Below are 19,392 nucleotides of genomic sequence, written 5' to 3' on the forward strand. Positions count from 1 at the left end.
AAAATATGTTGCCAATTAATATTTTAAAAACCTACCAACATCGATACGTTAGGTCAATTTGCTTTCAATTCTACAAAATTTGATATTTTGTTGTTAAACGGAAGGTGTGGTCAAGTTGCCAAGTAAAGGTCAAGTAGCCACATTTGACGGTACTGGGACAGGGATTTGCCTGATGAATTTTAAAATTGACATGTGTTTCAAGTTCGATTGACAAATGTTTCAAGTCCGTATCGATTAATTCACTATAATCGATGTTTTTAAGCAGGATAGCTCTCTTCAAATAAAAAATTGATAGACGTCAAATGTTGCCTATTAAATTGGCTCAACTATAATAGTAGTAGGGGAGCCCATAATGCTAAATGTGGATTTACTCGAGCATCACGGGAACCTATTAGAATTGGTAGATTAGACCATAGCGAGAAAAAAAGGTCCTTTAATGTTTTCACTTTTAGCGGTGGGGAAGGGTTTTTTTATTTTTTTAAATTTAAAAAAGAAAAAAATTGGCTTGGAAATACTCAAGCGCGTTAGATAATGATATTTTACATGCTCCAGAACGTCACTAAAATAAAATATACATTAATCTGAATATTTAAGTGGCGATTAAATCGCTATGAAGAAAGGGTAAATTAAAGTAATAAGTAAGAGCGAGTCAGATTAATATATGGGGGGGTTAATTACAATACAAGAAGTTCCCATTTCGCTAATCTGACGATTCGAGCTCAACCTTAGGGAATTATGGATTTTTCAAATTTTGATCCTGAGCGCCTGAGCGCACCCACCAACCATAACTGCTCATATTGACTAGAGGTACTAATGAATAGCTAAGGTACCTTCCCTTATAGTAATCTGACGCGCTCGAGTAAATCCCAAAATCCCCTCTTGGGCTCCCCTACTATAGGTCCGTTTATAACTATCCAGTTTACAGCCATAGTTCAAAAAATGAACGGTGAAATAGTAATCTAAGGGTGCTTTTCCACTAATTATGAGCGAGGGAAAAGACGTGTCGTACGAGGATGTCTAGCTGTGCTGTGAAAATATGTGGGGGTTTCCACTGAAGCTGTGTGGTGCGAGGATGCGTTGCAAAGCTGTGAAATGTCTTCTATTGCTCAAAATCATAGGATACGACAATTTATTTCCCTCTCATATTATTGGAGGATAAGCACCCAGGGTAACCTTTAGTCCATAATTATTAAAATGACTAAAATAATTAATCAGTCTTGCCATATAAACAAATTATTCAACTGTCAAGTGTCAAGCGACTTCTTTTATATGTCAATGTCATCTAATGTCATCGATGCCCATACGTCATCAGAGTTCAGACTGTCAGACATCAGTTTAGGTTTTATTGAGAAATGAGAATTCAGAAATGGTTTTTCAGTGGTTGGTTACTATCTAGATTATTTGTTATAGATTGAATGACATCAATAATATACAATACCTATTTTTTTAATTCAGTAGTTCATAATACTTATACGAACTTTCATTAAAGCGAACTTCGATTAGATTAAGGTACATAATTGGGGAGGTCCAAATACGATGGCATTAGTTGAACATGGAAAAATTCTTGAATTTCTTGAATTAGTTGGTCGTCTAAAGGTAAATAAAATATATAATTTATTTTATCTTAACAATCTTATTATACTGCTTAATAGTAATATTATGTAGTACTTGTTAGATTTTTTGGGAAACAATTTGAATATCCTTTTACAAGTAAAAAGCTATGTGACTTTTTTTAATATTTAGTTTACTAGATCATTCAGTTAAACTAGTATCATTCCAGCATATTAAAAGAACAGGCTGGGTTCTGTGTGATATAAATGATTGCGAAACCATTGCTGGCCACATGTATAGAATGGGCCTTATGACATTCCTACTAACCGAAGAAAATAATCCAACAAAACTAGACCGATTTAAATGCCTGCAAATAGGTAAGTTTTCACTTTTATTGCTGCCATTTTTCATCATTTTATTTTGTAGTAAGACATAAGTTTTTAAATAAGTATGATAACTTCATTTCAGCTCTTATCCACGATTTAGCAGAATGTATTGTGGGAGACCTTACACCTCACTGTGGAGTTGCACCTGAAGAGAAACACAGAAGGGAGGAAGAAGCTATGAAACAGATTGCTGAACTCACTGGTATAGCTGGTGATAGGATGTATAATCTCTTTATGGTAAGATAAAAAGTACTGCTGTTTTAATAATGAGGATATGACAGGTCTCATAACGAGTGGCTAGTGATACCAAAACCAATATACTGGTGAAAAGTATCAAAGAATTGAGTTATTACCATATCATATAGTTACCATACCTTGGCATCACATAGTTGCCTAATTGATTATAAATGTGATAATTGATTTTTATCAATGTCCTTTAATTTGTTTGTCTTGCCCTTGTATGTCTTTGTATATAAATATAAATTATAAATGTAATTTTAACCTTCAAGAGAACATTGATCAGTTTTAAATGTCAAATTACTAATAGTAGGGGAGGCCAAGAGGGGGATTTTGGGATTTACTCGAGCGCGTCAGATTACTATAAGGGACGGTACCTTAGCTATTCATTAGTACCTCTAGTCAATATGAGCAGTTATGGTTGGTGGGTGCGCTCAGGGGCCCCGCTGGAAAATTTGAATAATCCATATTTCCCTAAGGTTGAGCTTGAATCGTCAGATTAGCGAAATGGGGACTTCTTATATTGTAATTAACCCCCCCATATATTAATCTGACGCGCTCGAATAATATTACTTTAATTTTTTACCCTTTCTTCGTAGCGATTAAATCGCCACTTAAATCGTCAGATTAACGTATACTTTTTTTCAGTGACGTCCTGGAGCATGCAAAATATCAATATCTAACGCGCTTGAGTATTTCCAAGCCAATTTTTTTCTTTTTTAAATTAAAAAAAATCAAAAAACCCTTCCCCACCGCTAAAAGTGAAAACATTATAGGACCTTTTTTCTCGCTATGGTCTAATCTACCAATTCTAATAGGTTCCCGTGACGCTCGAGTAAATCCACATTTAGCATCCTGGGCTCCCCTACTATAATGTTAAACCTTTGGTAATACAATCATTTTTACATTCTATGATTGGTGATATGAAATTGTGTAAATTTAACCAGACTAAACCTAGATTCTTTGTCTTATCATATTTCATATAAAACCTTATTTTTACAGGAATATGAAAGTCAAAGTTCTCCAGAAGCAAAGTTTGCAAAAGATTTGGACAGATATGATATGATTCTGCAAGCTTTTGAATATGAGAAGAGAGAAAATTCTCCAAAAATATTGGAAGAGTTTTTCACTGCAACATATGGAAAGTTTAACCATCCATTTATTCAAGATTTGGCTAAGGAGCTCTATAAGCAACGTGATGAATTTGCAAAGAATCATTTGGCTAAAGAAACAACATCTTAATTATTTTTATCATCACTGGGTTAAAAAGTTACCTAGGCCTACTTTATTATAAATAATGTAGGTAATGCATTATAATATATTCATTTCATATATTAATCTAAGAAAAGAAATGAAAATGCAGTGATATATTTTCCAAATACATAATATGGTACTTATACATATAAATAGGAATTAAAGTATGAATTTTAAGTAGTACAAAGCTTTGAAAGCTCAATATGGTATTATTTAAATAGCAATATTTCTCAGGAACTTTTATGAGGCCTACTTTTTTATTATAACTTATTTCTTGTGGTAGTTTTAAATTTAAGTACCTACTTTAAATTTAATTCATACAAATGATCTGTAGCTCTTAATTAATTTAATCTAAATAACTAACATCACAATCTGTTAAGCACAATATATTGTCTATATCTACCATCATAATATGTTTTTTTAATTCAAACCTACAGTATGTGGCCAAATTATTGTTAGCAGTATGTTGTACATAATTATTAACTCAATGTTACCAGTTAACTTTTTTTATTGCATTAATTTTAGATTTTTTACAAGTTATAGTTACTAGTTCTTACTACTATTACTTTTTCCAATAACCAATTTATACTTCACATTTAGTATTGTACAGTACCATCTACTTAATTCCGAAATAGATGGGAAATAATCTAATAAAATAGTGGAAAATGTTTGAAAGTGAAGTTTGTTTTAAAAAACGGTTAAAAATACGCGGTAGGATACTTCTGTATTCAGTATATTTCTATAATTATTAACCTAAACATGTATTGAATAAACTGGCCATACTTCAGTAACATATTTTCAGTAAGTGCAATGTTTTAAATTTGCTAGGTATAAGAATAAAGATGTATCTTTCATTTGCAATTTCGTATCTATTGTTTGACTATAGTGAAAATTGTCAATTATGTGCATAATTGAGAAATTTTTTTCAAGAGTTCAGTTTCTCCACTTACTGATGACCTCTTTTTTGGGAAACCAGTCCTCAGGCCCAGTAGGCATCTGCCAAGAGGGTGTTAAGAAATTTTTAAATCAACATTATCTCAAGATAAGAGCCTCTACTAAAACATTGATAGATATAATAGTATTTTGCAAGACATCTTAAAATCTCAAAGGTTTCACAACTCAAACGTGCAAGTATGACATAAGTGCTAATAGAACAGTATTGAATAAAACTATTACTTGGTGTTTTATTTTTTATTGTACAAAAATGGATGTTAATTATACATACAAATTTATTTAGTATTCAGTCAACTTAAGACTTTAAATGCTAAAATTTTACACATGCATTCTATGTTCACTGTTTTTTTTATTATCTATCCTTTTTCTCCCAATACTGTTTCATATTCCCTGCATTAGTGAGATTGAAAATGCGAAAGTTTGGTGTTGTTCATAGCAGGCACAATATCTTAAACATTAATTTGAGATTTATAAGACCTCATTGCTTATTTATCACTTGATTGATTTAAGTTTCAGATAACACTGAAAATCTTTTCAACCATCATTCACATAAATATAGCAGTCAAATATATTAGGGAAATAACTTTAATTAACCGGTTGTTTTTGAGAATTTAATTGTTCCTCTTTTCTTCGTTGTTTTTCTCTCATTAGTTCCGCATCTCTGAAATATAAATGCATTTTAATTTTTCCTTAATCTGACCCTCTAATGTTGATAATTCAACATTATCATATTTAAAGTTAAGTATAATGGGATGTTTAAAACAAAGGGAAAACTCATGTCCCTTGGTTAGCATAGGGCAGATGTGTTATACATATGTTTCACTGATTCTATATAGACAAAGAGTTTTTGTTCAGTATTGTGTGTCCTACTATGTAAACTGAGACTGAACTGATGTCAAATTACATAGAGTGACAGTCTGAAATGCATATGCTTCAACCTCTACTAGGGAGGCATTATGCATATAACATAGTAGTGCAATTTAACATAGTAGTTCAATTTAATTGAATGCATATAATATTATATAATTTAAATGCTATATCTAAATTAACATATTCTATATTTTTTCAAATTTATACTACCTACATGCTTTTGTATTTTAAATACATATTCCAACATGATGGTTTAAAAATTAAGATCTTATTGCAATGGTGTGATAGGTTAGTATCTTTATCATTATTACATATTATTATTTATTACATAATAATGATATGATGAATTTTACAAAATAAATTCTTACGCAATGAAACATTTTTTTTTAAATTATACCTGTGTTTTCTTTCACTTAAAGACATTCCAGTCTTTTCATTAGCATTTTTCTTCTTTTGCATTTCCTGCTGTTTTTTCTGGTTTTTAGCACGAGCCAAATCTCTTTGATTACCTCCTGGAAAGAAAATGTAAAGCATAAATGAAACCTTTGTATAGATACTTGCCTAATAGTACGAGATCCTACTGCGGATTGTGCAATTAGTGCGCTCATAGGCTACTGACTAAAAAAATAATTTGGAGAATAATATATTTAGACCAAATTGACAGTGAAAATTTGAACGCAAATATTTTTATTCGATTTTTCGAAAAAAATATCATTCACTTGTTATTTATTTAGAATGCAGTCTACATCAGGGCAATTTTTTTCACAATTCTAAAAAATCATGGTTGGTGTATTTCACCTGACTGAAACCTCTGCACAGCCTGTTATATGTCCATTTATACATTCATAACATACATTAATTATGAATCATATATATCAAACTTAGGCAAATTATTTAAGTGAACCTTCTGTAGGCATGTTGAGAGTAACATTAATTCAAGGTCTCATCATGGCAATACTATCACGTCATGGAGTAAGGCTACGATTTTGATACTTATATTCTCAAATAAACATAGAAATGTGGTTTTTAGTAAATAACCTACGAGCGCACTAATCCTGCAGTGGGATCCTAGACTATAAGCTCAACTGAATGTAATTTATTGAATTGAATAACTTATCAATAAAGCTATAACGGGTTCTGACATAAAATGATAAACAATAAACATAAACACACTTCCATGATGAAATAAAAAAACGCTTTACATAATAATGCGTCGTGGGTAATTTTGTCCGAATCGTGTTGTCATAAACGTGACCCTGTCGCCTACTCAGAAAGAACTACATTCTAGAACAATCGATGAAATTTGACCATGACTAACAATATCATAAGAAATAAAAGCTGTATTTAAACACCCAGTATACCTGATACGTAAATTAGAGATAGTTCACTTAGTGTATCGGATGTTTTATTTTATACTTACGGGTCATCGTGGCTTTTTGTTCCCTGCCCACTCAATATTATAGTAAAAATATGCAAAATTATAAACTTAATACGGACGATACGCTAGTCCGGCCGAAACCTAGGACAACGCACCGCCCTCCTTTATCCAATATAAAAGGAAATTTCAAAACAACTAAAGAGAATAACGTCGCTATGATAAAGCGCACCCCCTCGGTCAACTACACCAGCTGGCCATATTACTTGGCCATAAACAATTACACAGATAATTATAAAAACCCTAAAGATAAAAAATGAAACGAATAGTTTATTTTAACATTATTATTTTTATAAACAATATTTTATCAATAAATTCATTCAATAATTGTAATAAGAGTTTAATTTATTTATTATCTAGTGAATTCTTCCTCTTTCTTATTTTCATAGAACATTCGCATATAAATAGCAAAAATTAATTTAATGTCAGAAATCAGAATCCAACCTTTAAAAAAACAGCTGTGGTTTACTTCATCAAAATAATTTTCGGTAGTTATTCCTTGCCATCTATAAGCCGCGTTTCCATCTGCAAGAAAAGTCTGACAGTCTGTCTGACAGCAGCTTGCAAGTCTACTTGCAGGTGGAAACGCGGAATAAATTAGACTTGCAAGCTACTGTCAGACAGCCTGTCGGACATTTATTGCAGAAGTTTTCTTGCAAATGGACAGGCGGCCTTAGTCCTTACCACATCATTACACTTTTTTGAATATTTGGTACCTACTCTAAAGGATAAATATTATGGCTGGTTCACACTTTGATTAGTGCGAGTGCAGGTGATTAGTGCGAGTGCAGGTGTGTAGTGCGAGTAGTGTCCAATTCAACTGCGAGTGCAGGTGATTAGTGCGAGTGCAGGACAATGGTGAAATTCGCGACGCTACACACTACGCTAAACACTAAACACTAAACACTCCTGTCCAGACGTGTTTAGGCAGGCACACTGCGAGTGAGGGGGAAGGGAGGGCGCGCGGGACGTGGCTACTCGCAGTCCACTCGCAAAAAAATAGAACACGCTTCTATTCACTTTACTACACAGCCTACTAAACACTCGCACTAAACAGTCGCTGTCCACACGTAGTACTACTCATCACCTGCACTCGCACTAATCAAAGTGTGAACCAGCCATTAGACAGTTATGTCAAGCGTAATGCTAGGCGTCCATTACAGGCGGATCGGGCCGGGCCGCATCGCAACGGGCCGTCTCTAATGGACGCGCTGTTTGCTCCTGCGTCCACCTGTACGGGGCGCGGCGGACCGCCTAGGCAGATTTTTATCTAACAGACGCTCGCCGCTCACATCCGCCTGCCTGCGTCCACTAGGCGGATCGGGCCGGGCCGGGCCGCAGCGCACCGCCGGCAGAAATCCGCCTGCGAAGCGATATCCGCCAATGCGTTGCGGCCCGCCCCGGCCCGATCCGTCGCTAATGGACGATGTTTCATACAAAACATAGGCCGGCGTATTTTTGCGTTGCGATGCGGCCCGGCCCGATCCGCCTAGTGGACGCCAGCCATAATGGATTATGGAGCTGACAACACTTTTAAACTTAGCTACGTCTGAGGTGTACAGAGTCTCTGTCTACGTTCAAAAGTCAAATAAAAATGTCTATGCTTGCAGATGCAAATTAAAAAGCAACCACAGAGCAAGTAATATAAAGCAACAAGAAACATTACAAATCTGTCAAAATGTCGGTCAACCAAATGCATCTCGCTAATATTGATACGAAAAAAAATGATAAAAATTTAAAACCTTTATTTCCTAAACAAGCGGAGTGCTCTTATGTGTCCTGCTATTGGTATGTATTTTTTTTATTCAATACTTCCGATGTAACATAAAAAAAAATATTTTATTTGTTATTGCGGCATTGCAGTGAAGAAAATGTTTGGAAGCTTTGTCAAGATGTATCAGTAAGAGTCCCTGAAGAATTGGATAGATGCTTTGTTGTTTTTATTTCCAACCCTTGCCGCACCGTCCCCTTGTGGAAACAAAGGGCTGGGCGCGAAGAGGATCGTCTCGTCATATGGGTGTGCACAAAGCTATTTTACTAATTAACAATTCCTTGAATTACATATTCAATTTGCCTTCAAAATAATAGCTAACTTTTTATATTTTATTATTTACAATATTTTATTATTTATGAACGATTTGAAATATTGTTACTTACTCCAAAATTTTAATTACAGGATTATCATGTTATATTCTTATACTCCATAGATTCAAAAACATGCCTTGTGTATGATTTAGATTCAGAGCTTCCATTCCCAACATTCTTCCACAAATATGTCACAGAAACCTTCCGTACTGACCAAGTACTTAAATCTGATTTTCACAGGTAATTATAGTACAAAATTCAATTACATATATTCTTTGTAATTTTTTACTTATTACTGAGTTAATAATTGTTCCTTTAGCCTGTTTTTTTATATAGTCATATAAGTATGTAACAGGTTTTTTATTTTAATTATGTTACAAAAATAATTTAAATATTTGATAAAAGAAGTTTTTTAATGAGCTAAAACAATTCCAATTTACTAGGTTCTTTAGAGTGGTGGGAGCAAAAAGCTTTTTGCAGCATTTCTCTTCGGACAGACGTCACATGAAGCGACCAGATGGATCTTGGATTAAACCTCCGCCACCATATCCTGCTATAAGTACCTCAGGTAATAAAGTTTTATTTCTTTGTTCATATTGCATACAAGAATAATTTTATTTTTTTATTGTATTTTGTATAGCTTTAATACCTTAAAATGAGTTTGGTTGTAGGCAATTAAGTACCTATACTTGTACTTTAAAAAACCTTATTTTAACACTATACTGTTAAAATAAGGTTTTTTAAAGTTACAAAACAATTTTAAAATGTATGTTTTTTCATTTGATATATTGCAATATCAATAAAGTATTTATCCATAATTCTATATCAGTTATTTTTTTTAAATAGGCATTTATTGAATTTTTCTTTTTTATCAGTTTTTTAATAAGACTTACAGTTATAAAATTTCTAGCTGTGCTCTGCGGTTTCACCCGCATTGCTCTGCTCCTGTTGGTCTTAGCGTGATGATATATAGCCTATAGCCTTCCTCAATAAATGGGCTATATAGCACCGAAATAATTTTTCAAACCGACCAACAGTTCCTGAGATTAGCGCGTTCAAACAAACTAACTCTTCAGCTTTAAAATATTAGTATAGGTTTTTTCATCACAATTTCATATACAATTTGTTTGTATTGCACAAATATACCTTCACTTGAATACTATTTTCAGCATCCACACACAATTTAGATGAGTACATTAACATGGACGCAGACACTGGCCCAGGACAGGTTTTCAATCTCACAGATTTTGTACAACGATTCTATAAGATAGACAAGTGAATGTCCAAATAATATGTTAGATAGATAAATATTATTTATAAGCAAATATTTTGTTGCTTGTTTCGTTGATTATGTTTTAATAATCCTTAATTTTTTATATTTCCTATAATGTTAACATATTTATGTTGAAGTATTAATGGATGTTTGAACTTAGTTGGGCTTAAAGTGCTTTGATAATATTGAATGTTGAATTTGATACTACATAATATATAATATATAATATAATATTTTGGATGTTTTAACATATAAAAATTCAAATATTTATTGATAATTTCAATCTGTTACATTTTTCTTTACTTTTTATTGTTATTTTATTCTACGAATATATATAGACTAATTTTACAAAACTCCAAAATGTATATTTTCATTGAATAATTAAGTGATTTTTACAAGTAATAGCACCGATACTTAAATATTTTACTATTCACACCCTCAATATGTGATTTTACGCACAATCACTTATTTTTACAATAAAATATGTACTTGTATAAGGCCAGTCAAATTTATATGTAGAAGTCTTATTACGACTTAAGTTAGCGTTATTAAAAAATCTTCCAAAAGTTAAAAAAAAATATTTGTTATTGCATTTTTCATGCGAGTTATACGCAAAATATCCTACATAGATATTAAAATTTTATATGTATTAAATCATTTAATATGCTCTGTTGTTAACTTTGAAAACAAATCGCAATTTCTCTTTAATAATAGTACAAGATAAATATGAATCATTCAAAAGCCTGAGCCTTATGTTGGACGGCTGTGGTAGCCCATTTATATACTAACATTAGAAGTACTAATTCGATAAATATGTAAAATATAAGCTACGTTAATATAATTGATGCATTTTCCCGTGCCTGTGGGAAAAAAAGTGGATAAGATTAAGAAACAGAGAGACCTCTAATTTGAATCGACATCCGATTTTCTAAGGACACATAGTATGTTAAATGTTTATATATTCACAAACTAAAGAAAGTTTGTGTTCTGTCAAGGAAGAGTCAACTAAAATGCTTATTTAAAATAAAAATACTGTATACATGTGGTATCCAAGGTTCATGAACCTTAAAATTTGTGTTGCATGTTACTTGTTAATTTGTTGGTAATTGCTATATTAGTATATAAGATATAAAATTTATTATAATTCAATATTTACGATACTTTTTAATAATAATAGACTATAATATTATATGTTATCAACCAAATGTATTGCGTTAATTGCTATTTTAGAAAAAAAATCCATATAACTTGCCTATAAAGTACTGGACTATATTCCTGAGCAGAAAATTCGGGATGGATGATTTAGTTTCTTCTGCTCATAGACAAAAATAAGTTTTTTTTTTATTATATGTTTGGCATTTTTGCCAAGTTTTTAGTAGGTACCTATTGCTTTTTTTTCTTTAATATGGGCAAGTTGTAAAAATTGATAATTTAAAATAAAATTAAAAACCATTAAACACAATATTCTTGTGCTTTAAATACATAATAAAATTATTCTAAAACAAAATATTACAAATATCTTTAAAATTTATATCTAGAGTGGTTTGCTTTGCATGCTTTTGCAAGTTTTATATACTTAACGATATATTATATTAAAGCCTTAATAAGTAAAAATGATAACAAAATATAATTAACTAATTTATAAAATACGGACATTGCGTTTTTTGGTTAATACACGTCTAAATTTTTACTTGGTTCATGTTCGTGTCGTTGGTAATTTTCGATACTTATCACTTTGCGTGTGAATAATAGGTAAGCGAGCAATGGCTGTTTAACTCTAATTAAATAATTACGCTTTAAAAGTAAAGATTGGTAGATTTTTATATCGATCGCCCCAATTCTTTTACACCATTGTATTGTTTAATGTTTAATAACACGTTTGTTGCTGTTTACTAAAATAATAATTATATTCTATAACGTTAATAATATTGTGTAACCGTTTTAAACTTATTTGATTTATGTTTTGAGTGATAAAATTAAATGTTAAATAACTTGTAGTGTATAATAATATTATTATGATCGCGTGGTAGCTTTTGTATGTTGTTCAGATTCGAACTGCAAGTATACGATATCTGAAAGGGTCATAAGGATGCAATTATATTTAGTGTAATGTAATGTTATCACTTATCACTTCGCAGGGCAGTTATGCAAGCAGAAGCTAAAAAAAAGTGGCAACATTGACCTAAGTAAATAAAATTGCAAATAAAACAGGCCTTTCGGAATTCGGATGCTTGTAGCTCGTATTTAAATCTATTTAATAATTTTGTATCGACTTTTATACACTCTTTTTATCCTTCCCTAGCACCCTTAGCGTTATAAATATCTTGAAATTATATTATATACCTACGTTTATCGCCATAAGTTATTAACTTGATACATATAAATTTAATATTATGTAAGAGCTTAATGATCTGATGTATTTCAATTCTAAAGCTTTTGAATTTTAAATAATAGCCAAAATTTAATAACTTTAATGTACAAATTTATTTACATTTTATCCAAATAAACAAGGTTTATTGTAGTTAGTTATTATTAAATATACTTAGTACGATTTTTTAAAATTCTTAAGCAGTTTTATAATAATGGTTATAAGATATTATTATTCTTACACATTTATAACACATTTTCAATAGTAACGATACAATAATACTGTTAAAAACATAGATTTTCTAATAAAGTACGTATAATAATTTCCTTTTTAAAGCACCAATATTGATAATTTTACGAATAGCATTGAGTCTGCATTTATCTTATTTATTATAAAGTATTTCTACACGTGATTAGCGTTATATTTTCGAATTTATGTACTAGTCATTATACTGAAAGTTAAGTTTAAGCCATACACATGACCATAAACAAGTGTAGTCCTAAGATCTAGTCATCGATTCTTCTATTTCTACTCTTATGACGACTATCGTAGTGGAATTCTTTATTCGGGCGTGGCTGGATTCGAAATGGGACCAAGAATTGAGCATGTATGAACACAGTATCGAGATCGATGATAATAATTGAGGGGCTGTGTCGTCCCACTGGTTACGCCTTTGTCTAATCACCTTACTATTAGTATTACACACTCAATCGATACCTTCCTTCTACGCCTTTAAAGTTTTATCTATCGACTGACAAGCCTGAGTGATAATGTGCTTGTGCTTTTAATGTACGAAGTTACATGTTTTGTTTTTTTAAGAATTATAATGCTAAAATAAAAAACGATTATAATGCAAGTGTTTTTATTTATACTTTGTCTACTTAATTATAATTTTTAGGACTAGATTTGATAGTTAAAAGCTTTTTTAACATCCTTGACCTTTTATAAAATTTTGCTATGACATTCTATCTGAAACTGTTGCATATTGCAGGTCTGGTTATTTGGTTAAAATTTCAGCTCCATCTTCAGTGATTAATATTGTGTGTTCGCATTGGGCTGTTCTGGAACCATCTTCAGTTATGATGGTCCAACCGTCGTCCAATATATATGTATTTTCCCGACCGTGCGATAAAACGGGTTCAATCGTGAAGGTCATACCAGGTTGCATGAGACCGGGATATCTGTTCACTGCAAAGTTCGATAATTAGTAAATTAAAATATAATGTTTTGCTTCCGTTCACCATGACAACAAATGTATTGCTTTAATTTGCTTAGTCATTCTTACAGATATTACATGCCGTTAATGGAAGTAGGTCAACCTTTAACTAGGTAAATACTTTTCAAATTCCTGAGTTACGTTTTGTGTTCATGGTCATGCAACACTTGGTAAATAGTTCTGTAACTGATTATTACTATTTGTGTGGAATGCCATAATAAAGAAAATTTTAAACTGAAAAGTTCGATAAAATTATGCCATTAGTTATAAAGTTAGAAATAAAAATAAATATTCTACTACTTATTCAACAAAAATCAAACATATACTTACAAATATGAAAGATATCTGGCGGACCGTGGAAGTATTTACCAATCCCATGGCCAGCAAAAGCTGGTAACACTGTCAGGCCCTTTCTTTTTGCATGTCTAAATATCCTTGACCCTATGTCGCAGAACGGCACGTCAGGCCCGCATAACTTTATTGCCTGTAGACATAAGATATTATTTATAATTTTTTTAGGGTAGTTATATGACTTAAGTCACGATACATTAAAACATACAAACATGTTTTATCTGTGCCAATTTTTACAGAAATTTCAATTTATACATCTGCCATCGTCCATCGAAACTTACGCGGTTATGATAATTTAATAGGATGATGGATGAATTGATTTACGTGTGTGTTTTAATAGCGTGAGGATTTATTCACGCCCGCAGGATTAGCCTGATGCGGAAAACTATTGTTGCTTTTCCTGTTATCCAGGATATAGGAAATATTTACTCGCATGAAAAGGGCACTTGCGGATGCTATGCGTGCGGGGCAATCCCGCGTGTCATTATTTCTGCAAAATATATAAAATGCCCTAATTCACAATTCAAAATTATGCATTAGCATAATATTATAATAGACTAGTAGTGCCCTGCGGTTTTACCCGCAGTACTCCAATCCTGTTGGCCTTAGTCGTGATGATATATAGCCTATAGCCTTCCTTGATAACTAAATGGGCTATCTAACACTGAAAGAATTTTTCAAATCGGACCAGTAATTCCAGAGATTAGCGCGTTCAAACAAACAAACTCTCCAGCTTTATAATATTAGTACATATAGATTAAAGTTATTTGTTCTTGTGATTGTGATTTACATATAAATACACAACATTACAAACAATTAAGCATACTCATTGATTGAGAAACTTACTTCGAAAAGACATTCTTCAGTTACTGCAACTAGTTCTTGGCCTTTATCATCAACATCACCAACTAAAAATGTTTTAGAGCAATCACCATGGTAGCCTTCAAAGAATACCTGCAATTGTACATTACTACTATAATAATTGAATATGTTTATGAAGTCAGGTAATTGTCTGGCTCACATAGGCAAGGTAATCTGTTTTATGCGAAAGTGAAAGATTTATAAAATACAATATTGTTGATGTACATGCTGTATAATCTATGTATCTATCTTCTATCTCATTGATATGGCTGATTATTCTACTTTGTTGTAACATATAATTTTACAAGGACACTTTAAGGAAGGTAATGCAAGGCAACCTTACAAACAATATTATTCTCAAAATTACTTGTCTGCAAATGCAGTAGTAGATAAGCCAGTTATTAGTACACAAACATCTATGAAGCTTATAATCCATACTAATATTATAAATGCGAAAGTAACTCTGTCTGTCTGTCTGTCTGTTACTCAATCACGCCTTAACTACAGAACCAATTTGCATGAAATTTGGTATAGAGATATTTGGATACCCGAGAAAGGACATAGGCTACTTTTTATCCCGGGAAATAGGATAGGTTTTATCCCAGAAATCCCACGGGAACGGGAACTATGCGGGTTTTTCTTTGACTGCGTGGGCGAAGCTGCGGGTGGAAAGCTAGTATTTAAATATTTTTGTACTCAATGGTTCTGTTTTTCTGCTTTTAGCCTTCCAAGGCATGTAAATACCAATAGGAACTTTGATAAAAATCTCAACAGCTAGTACTTATCAATGATACTCACTGTAATATCAACATTTATAATATCACCATTCTGAAGAGGTCTCAAGTCTGGGATACCATGTACGGCAACATTGTTCACAGATGTGCAAACACTTTTGGGAAACCCTTTATAATGTAGAGGTGAAGGATATGCTTCTGCGTTTATTATAAAGTTATGAATTAAGTCATCAACATCATCAGTTGTCACTCCTGGCTGAAAATATAAATGTATTTTTATATTTTCTGTTTCAAAAAAATCACCAAATGTTTAGCAACACATTTGGTGATTTTTTAGAACTCAAGAACAGTTTGACCAATTCTTTTTTCAGTTTTTTTTTAAAGAACAAGGAAGGTACTTATGGAGAAAAAAACACAGAAATGGGACTGTTGGGCAGAATGGAGTTAGTAAATAGTATTTATTTTTAAACAAACATGTTATCAATATACCAACCTGGATAAATGAATGGGCTTTATTTAATATACTTGCTGCTAATTGACAACTCTTCCTCATACCATTTATTTGTTCCTCATCTTTTATTTCCGGTCGTTTAGGTATTGATTTGGGTAGACCGCTCACATAGTTTGGTTTGACAATATGCTGGGGTACAAATCTACTAGGTGTTGTTTCCACAGGTAAAACTTTTTCATATACACCAAATCTCTTTCTAAGTCATGAAAAAAGGAAAACATGAAAGTAAATAACAAATTTTTAATTCAATTTATTATAAGCCAGATGTTAATCTCAGTGAAATACATATATTGAGTGCAATAAACTTACAATAATTTCTTCTGATATAATGGATTTAATACTCTAGGTACTCTCATCTTTGGGTTTTGACTAAAAGGGTCCAAGTCTGGGATATAATAAAGCGAAATATTTATGGAAATCAATACTATGGAATTGATCACACTTCTTCTAAATGTAGGAGCTAAAATTATAAATTTATCTCTAATTATGCATCAATCATCAAAGCAATAATTATTATATTACTGTACTTCAATTTGTTAGTTTATTGATATCGTATATTATGTATCTTACACATGAGTTCTCCAAAATCGTCCCACTGGTTTAATCATCTCCGAAAGTGGCATTATTATGAATTGAAATATATTATTTCGTAGTATGTAATTTTTTATTCAGCATTGTTTATCTGCAATTTTAATAGTATTGAAAATAAAAGCTTTCCACGCGGAATATATATTACATAGTAGTTAATACTTTGCATATTAGTGTATACCCAATAAAATTGTGCAGGGTCTGCAGAATATGTAGTTTTATAAGTACGTAAGTCAGAATTTTATTTTATATTTTTATATTTTATTAAAATTTTTGATATTATTTTCATTCCGTTCTGTGATCTGTCAATTTATGAAGTGTCAAAAGTCATTTGTCAAATGTCAAATAAAATATTGTATTCGTTTTCTTGATATGGCAATGAGCGAAGTCTTTTTGCCTATAATATTATCATAAACTAGCTGTGCCCCGCAGTTTTACCTGTATTGCTCCGCTTCTATTGGTTTTAGCGTCATGAGTCATGACATATATCTAGACTATATGTTGACCTGTTACTAATATTTATGCCAAATTTGCAGTAAAGCCACGCACCGTGTACATTTTGAGTTTAGTCTGGACATATTAATAGGTACGTATTATCAAAGCCCAAGATAACAATAATTGTAGATAGCCTCGAGTATTCTGTTAAAACCCCAGTTAAAATAACATTGAATGCAGTTTTTACTTTCCTTACTATGTTATTCGGATAATATACATAATGTATTCTCCATATTTAGAAGAAATAAGTACTATAACTACTAGTACAGTGGTTTTCATACTAAATAAGGGCGTATTCAGAAAGAAAGCTTGAAACTTATAAGCGCTTATCGGCGCTTGTCATGTTCATATATTTTCCTGTCAGTGCTGTCAACCCGCGCAGGAAAATATATGAACATGACAAGCGCCGATAAGCGCTTATAAGTTTCAAGCTTTCTCTCTGAATACTCCCAAAGACATTAAAGCGCCTATAGTTGTTTTTATTGTTCTGATCAAGGTTCTGATATGTATTATTTTATCTACTACAAACTTGCTACCTGTGCTTGCTACAAACATCTAAAGCGTCTTATTCACGGTCAATCCCCGACGTACGTCCGCTCAAGGCCGCGGTGCTGGATGTATCCTACTGACGATCGTGCGCGCATCAAGCATGGCTAGGGTTGCCAACTTTTATTTGAAGAAATAGAGTATATCTGATTTTAAATGAGGTAAATAAAGAGTAAATATATATTTTTAAAAATGTATTTTTTTGTACTTTTTGCAGTAACTAAGAATTTTTCATTATTTTTAAATGAATTATATGAATCCAAACATTCCAAATCTAAATTTATATACATATTTCAAGAGCTCATTTTTAATTAATTTTTAATGAAGCTCGGTTTCTCTCTTCCCGCCACTTCACATTCATGACCGAAAAGACTCTTTCAGTAAATGCTAAAGTGGCGGGAACAGAGAGTATATAGCTAATCATTTTTTTTAAACAAACAAATTCGTCAAGATTTTATTTATTTATTTATTTATTTTGAAAACTACACAGCTTACAGTTTGACTTACTCTACTTATATCTATGATACAATACGCCAATTACGAGTTTTACAATTATTATCAATTATATGTATATTTAAAACAGTAACTTATTAAAGAGTGGTGAGTTGTGTGTGTGGGTGAGTGCGTGCGTGCGTTTGGGTATGTTTGTGTGTATATATGTGTGTGTGTGTGTGCATGATTAAAATGTGTTAGGTACGTTAGATAATATTTAAATTACATTGGTTTTAAAACGATTGCGAGGGCTGTTAAATATGTCAAGAGTAGAAAATTTTTGATTGTATATCGAAGGTAGGCGATTAAAGAGTGAGTTCTTCATATTATATTGATTTTTTGTACGTGGTATAAAGAATAAAGGAGTATTACGTGTTCGAGTTAGAGGGGTGTTAAAATATATATTTTCTGTTAATTGGGGGCAGTCTAGTTTGTTGTTTAGGAGATCATAAAGAAACATAATATCTGAAAGAGTACGTCTGTCTTCGAGAGTATTCATTTTAAAGAAAATGCAGGATTCTTTGTAGTCCTTAAAGTTATTTTTGGCTTTAAAACTAAGATGCTTAATAAATATCGTTTGTATTTTTTCAATTTTGTCTATATATTTTTTTAAAAATGGTCGCCATATTATACTTCCATATTCTAATATGCTTCTGACGTAACTATGATAAAGCATTTTTAGACACTGAGGGTTTTTAAAAGGTTGACTTGTTCTTAGGATGAAACCAAGGGATTTGTATGCTTTACTGGACATGTACTCAATATGGGCGTCGAAGAAACATTTATCGTCCAGAAGGATGCCGAGATCCTTTACTGAAGTTGTTCTATTAATTAACTGATTATTGATACTATATTGATACTATATTTTTTTTAAATAAATTGCCATTTTTCTGCAGTGGACTTTTGCATAAAATCTGTGTTATTCAACAATTCGCCTTGGAGTTCTTTTAAAATAATAACTTCTGAATATAAACTGTCCATGTGTACAAGGTTGATCCAAAAGTAATGATAATTGGGATTTCCTGTGTACATAAAAATCAAAAATAACCGTTTCTTGCTTGCTCATGTACTCACTAAGTTATCACAAAAAAATCATATCAATAGGCCACGTTTCCAAGTATTTACATTAATTTCTGTTGGCAACACTAATCTGCTGTACGTCCGCGCTATTCACTGTCCATCTGC

At 31.9% G+C, this 19,392-nt stretch overlaps 4 protein-coding genes across 5 annotated transcripts; 2 read left to right on the forward strand and 2 right to left on the reverse strand.

Moving 5' to 3' along the window:
* The first annotated feature begins 1,355 nt into the window (after positions 1-1,355).
* On the forward strand, positions 1,356-4,470 carry LOC149907885 (5'-deoxynucleotidase HDDC2). The gene is made up of 5 exons (XM_090103004.1): positions 1,356-1,380; positions 1,490-1,596; positions 1,781-1,928; positions 2,020-2,174; positions 3,177-4,470. The coding sequence occupies exons 2-5, from the start codon at positions 1,537-1,539 to the stop codon at positions 3,414-3,416; spliced, it is 603 nt and encodes a 200-aa protein (XP_089959130.1). The 5' UTR covers positions 1,356-1,380; positions 1,490-1,536; the 3' UTR covers positions 3,417-4,470.
* Positions 4,471-4,604: 134 nt separating this feature from the next.
* LOC149907886 (putative SERF-like protein) lies at positions 4,605-6,894 on the reverse strand. The gene is made up of 3 exons (XM_090103005.1): positions 6,673-6,894; positions 5,650-5,764; positions 4,605-5,043 (listed from the first exon to the last, which is right to left on the reverse strand). The coding sequence occupies exons 1-3, from the start codon at positions 6,677-6,679 to the stop codon at positions 4,968-4,970; spliced, it is 198 nt and encodes a 65-aa protein (XP_089959131.1). The 5' UTR covers positions 6,680-6,894; the 3' UTR covers positions 4,605-4,967.
* A 1,442-nt stretch (positions 6,895-8,336) lies between these two features.
* tun (N-terminal glutamine amidase tungus) lies at positions 8,337-12,165 on the forward strand. The gene is made up of 5 exons (XM_090103011.1): positions 8,337-8,475; positions 8,551-8,704; positions 8,864-9,012; positions 9,216-9,340; positions 9,942-12,165. The coding sequence occupies exons 1-5, from the start codon at positions 8,366-8,368 to the stop codon at positions 10,049-10,051; spliced, it is 648 nt and encodes a 215-aa protein (XP_089959137.1). The 5' UTR covers positions 8,337-8,365; the 3' UTR covers positions 10,052-12,165.
* Positions 12,166-13,276: 1,111 nt separating this feature from the next.
* Positions 13,277-16,974, reverse strand: LOC149907888 (methionine aminopeptidase 1D, mitochondrial). 2 transcript variants are annotated; one of them, XM_090103009.1, is made up of 8 exons: positions 16,856-16,917; positions 16,657-16,768; positions 16,396-16,546; positions 16,069-16,282; positions 15,640-15,831; positions 14,827-14,934; positions 13,960-14,113; positions 13,277-13,601 (listed from the first exon to the last, which is right to left on the reverse strand). In XM_090103009.1, the coding sequence occupies exons 2-8, from the start codon at positions 16,658-16,660 to the stop codon at positions 13,411-13,413; spliced, it is 1,014 nt and encodes a 337-aa protein (XP_089959135.1). In that variant the 5' UTR covers positions 16,661-16,768; positions 16,856-16,917; the 3' UTR covers positions 13,277-13,410. The 2 variants fall into 2 exon arrangements, with proteins under 2 accessions (XP_089959135.1, XP_089959136.1); XM_090103010.1 differs by lacking the exon at positions 16,396-16,546 and having other exon boundaries at positions 16,856-16,974.
* Between the last annotated feature and the right edge of the window lie 2,418 nt (positions 16,975-19,392).

Source organism: Colias eurytheme, chromosome 6 (genome assembly GCF_061535395.1).
Source record: "Colias eurytheme isolate Ceu_HAF_F1 chromosome 6, ilColEury1 Martin Lab GWU primary, whole genome shotgun sequence".
Taxonomy (NCBI): domain Eukaryota; kingdom Metazoa; phylum Arthropoda; class Insecta; order Lepidoptera; family Pieridae; genus Colias; species Colias eurytheme.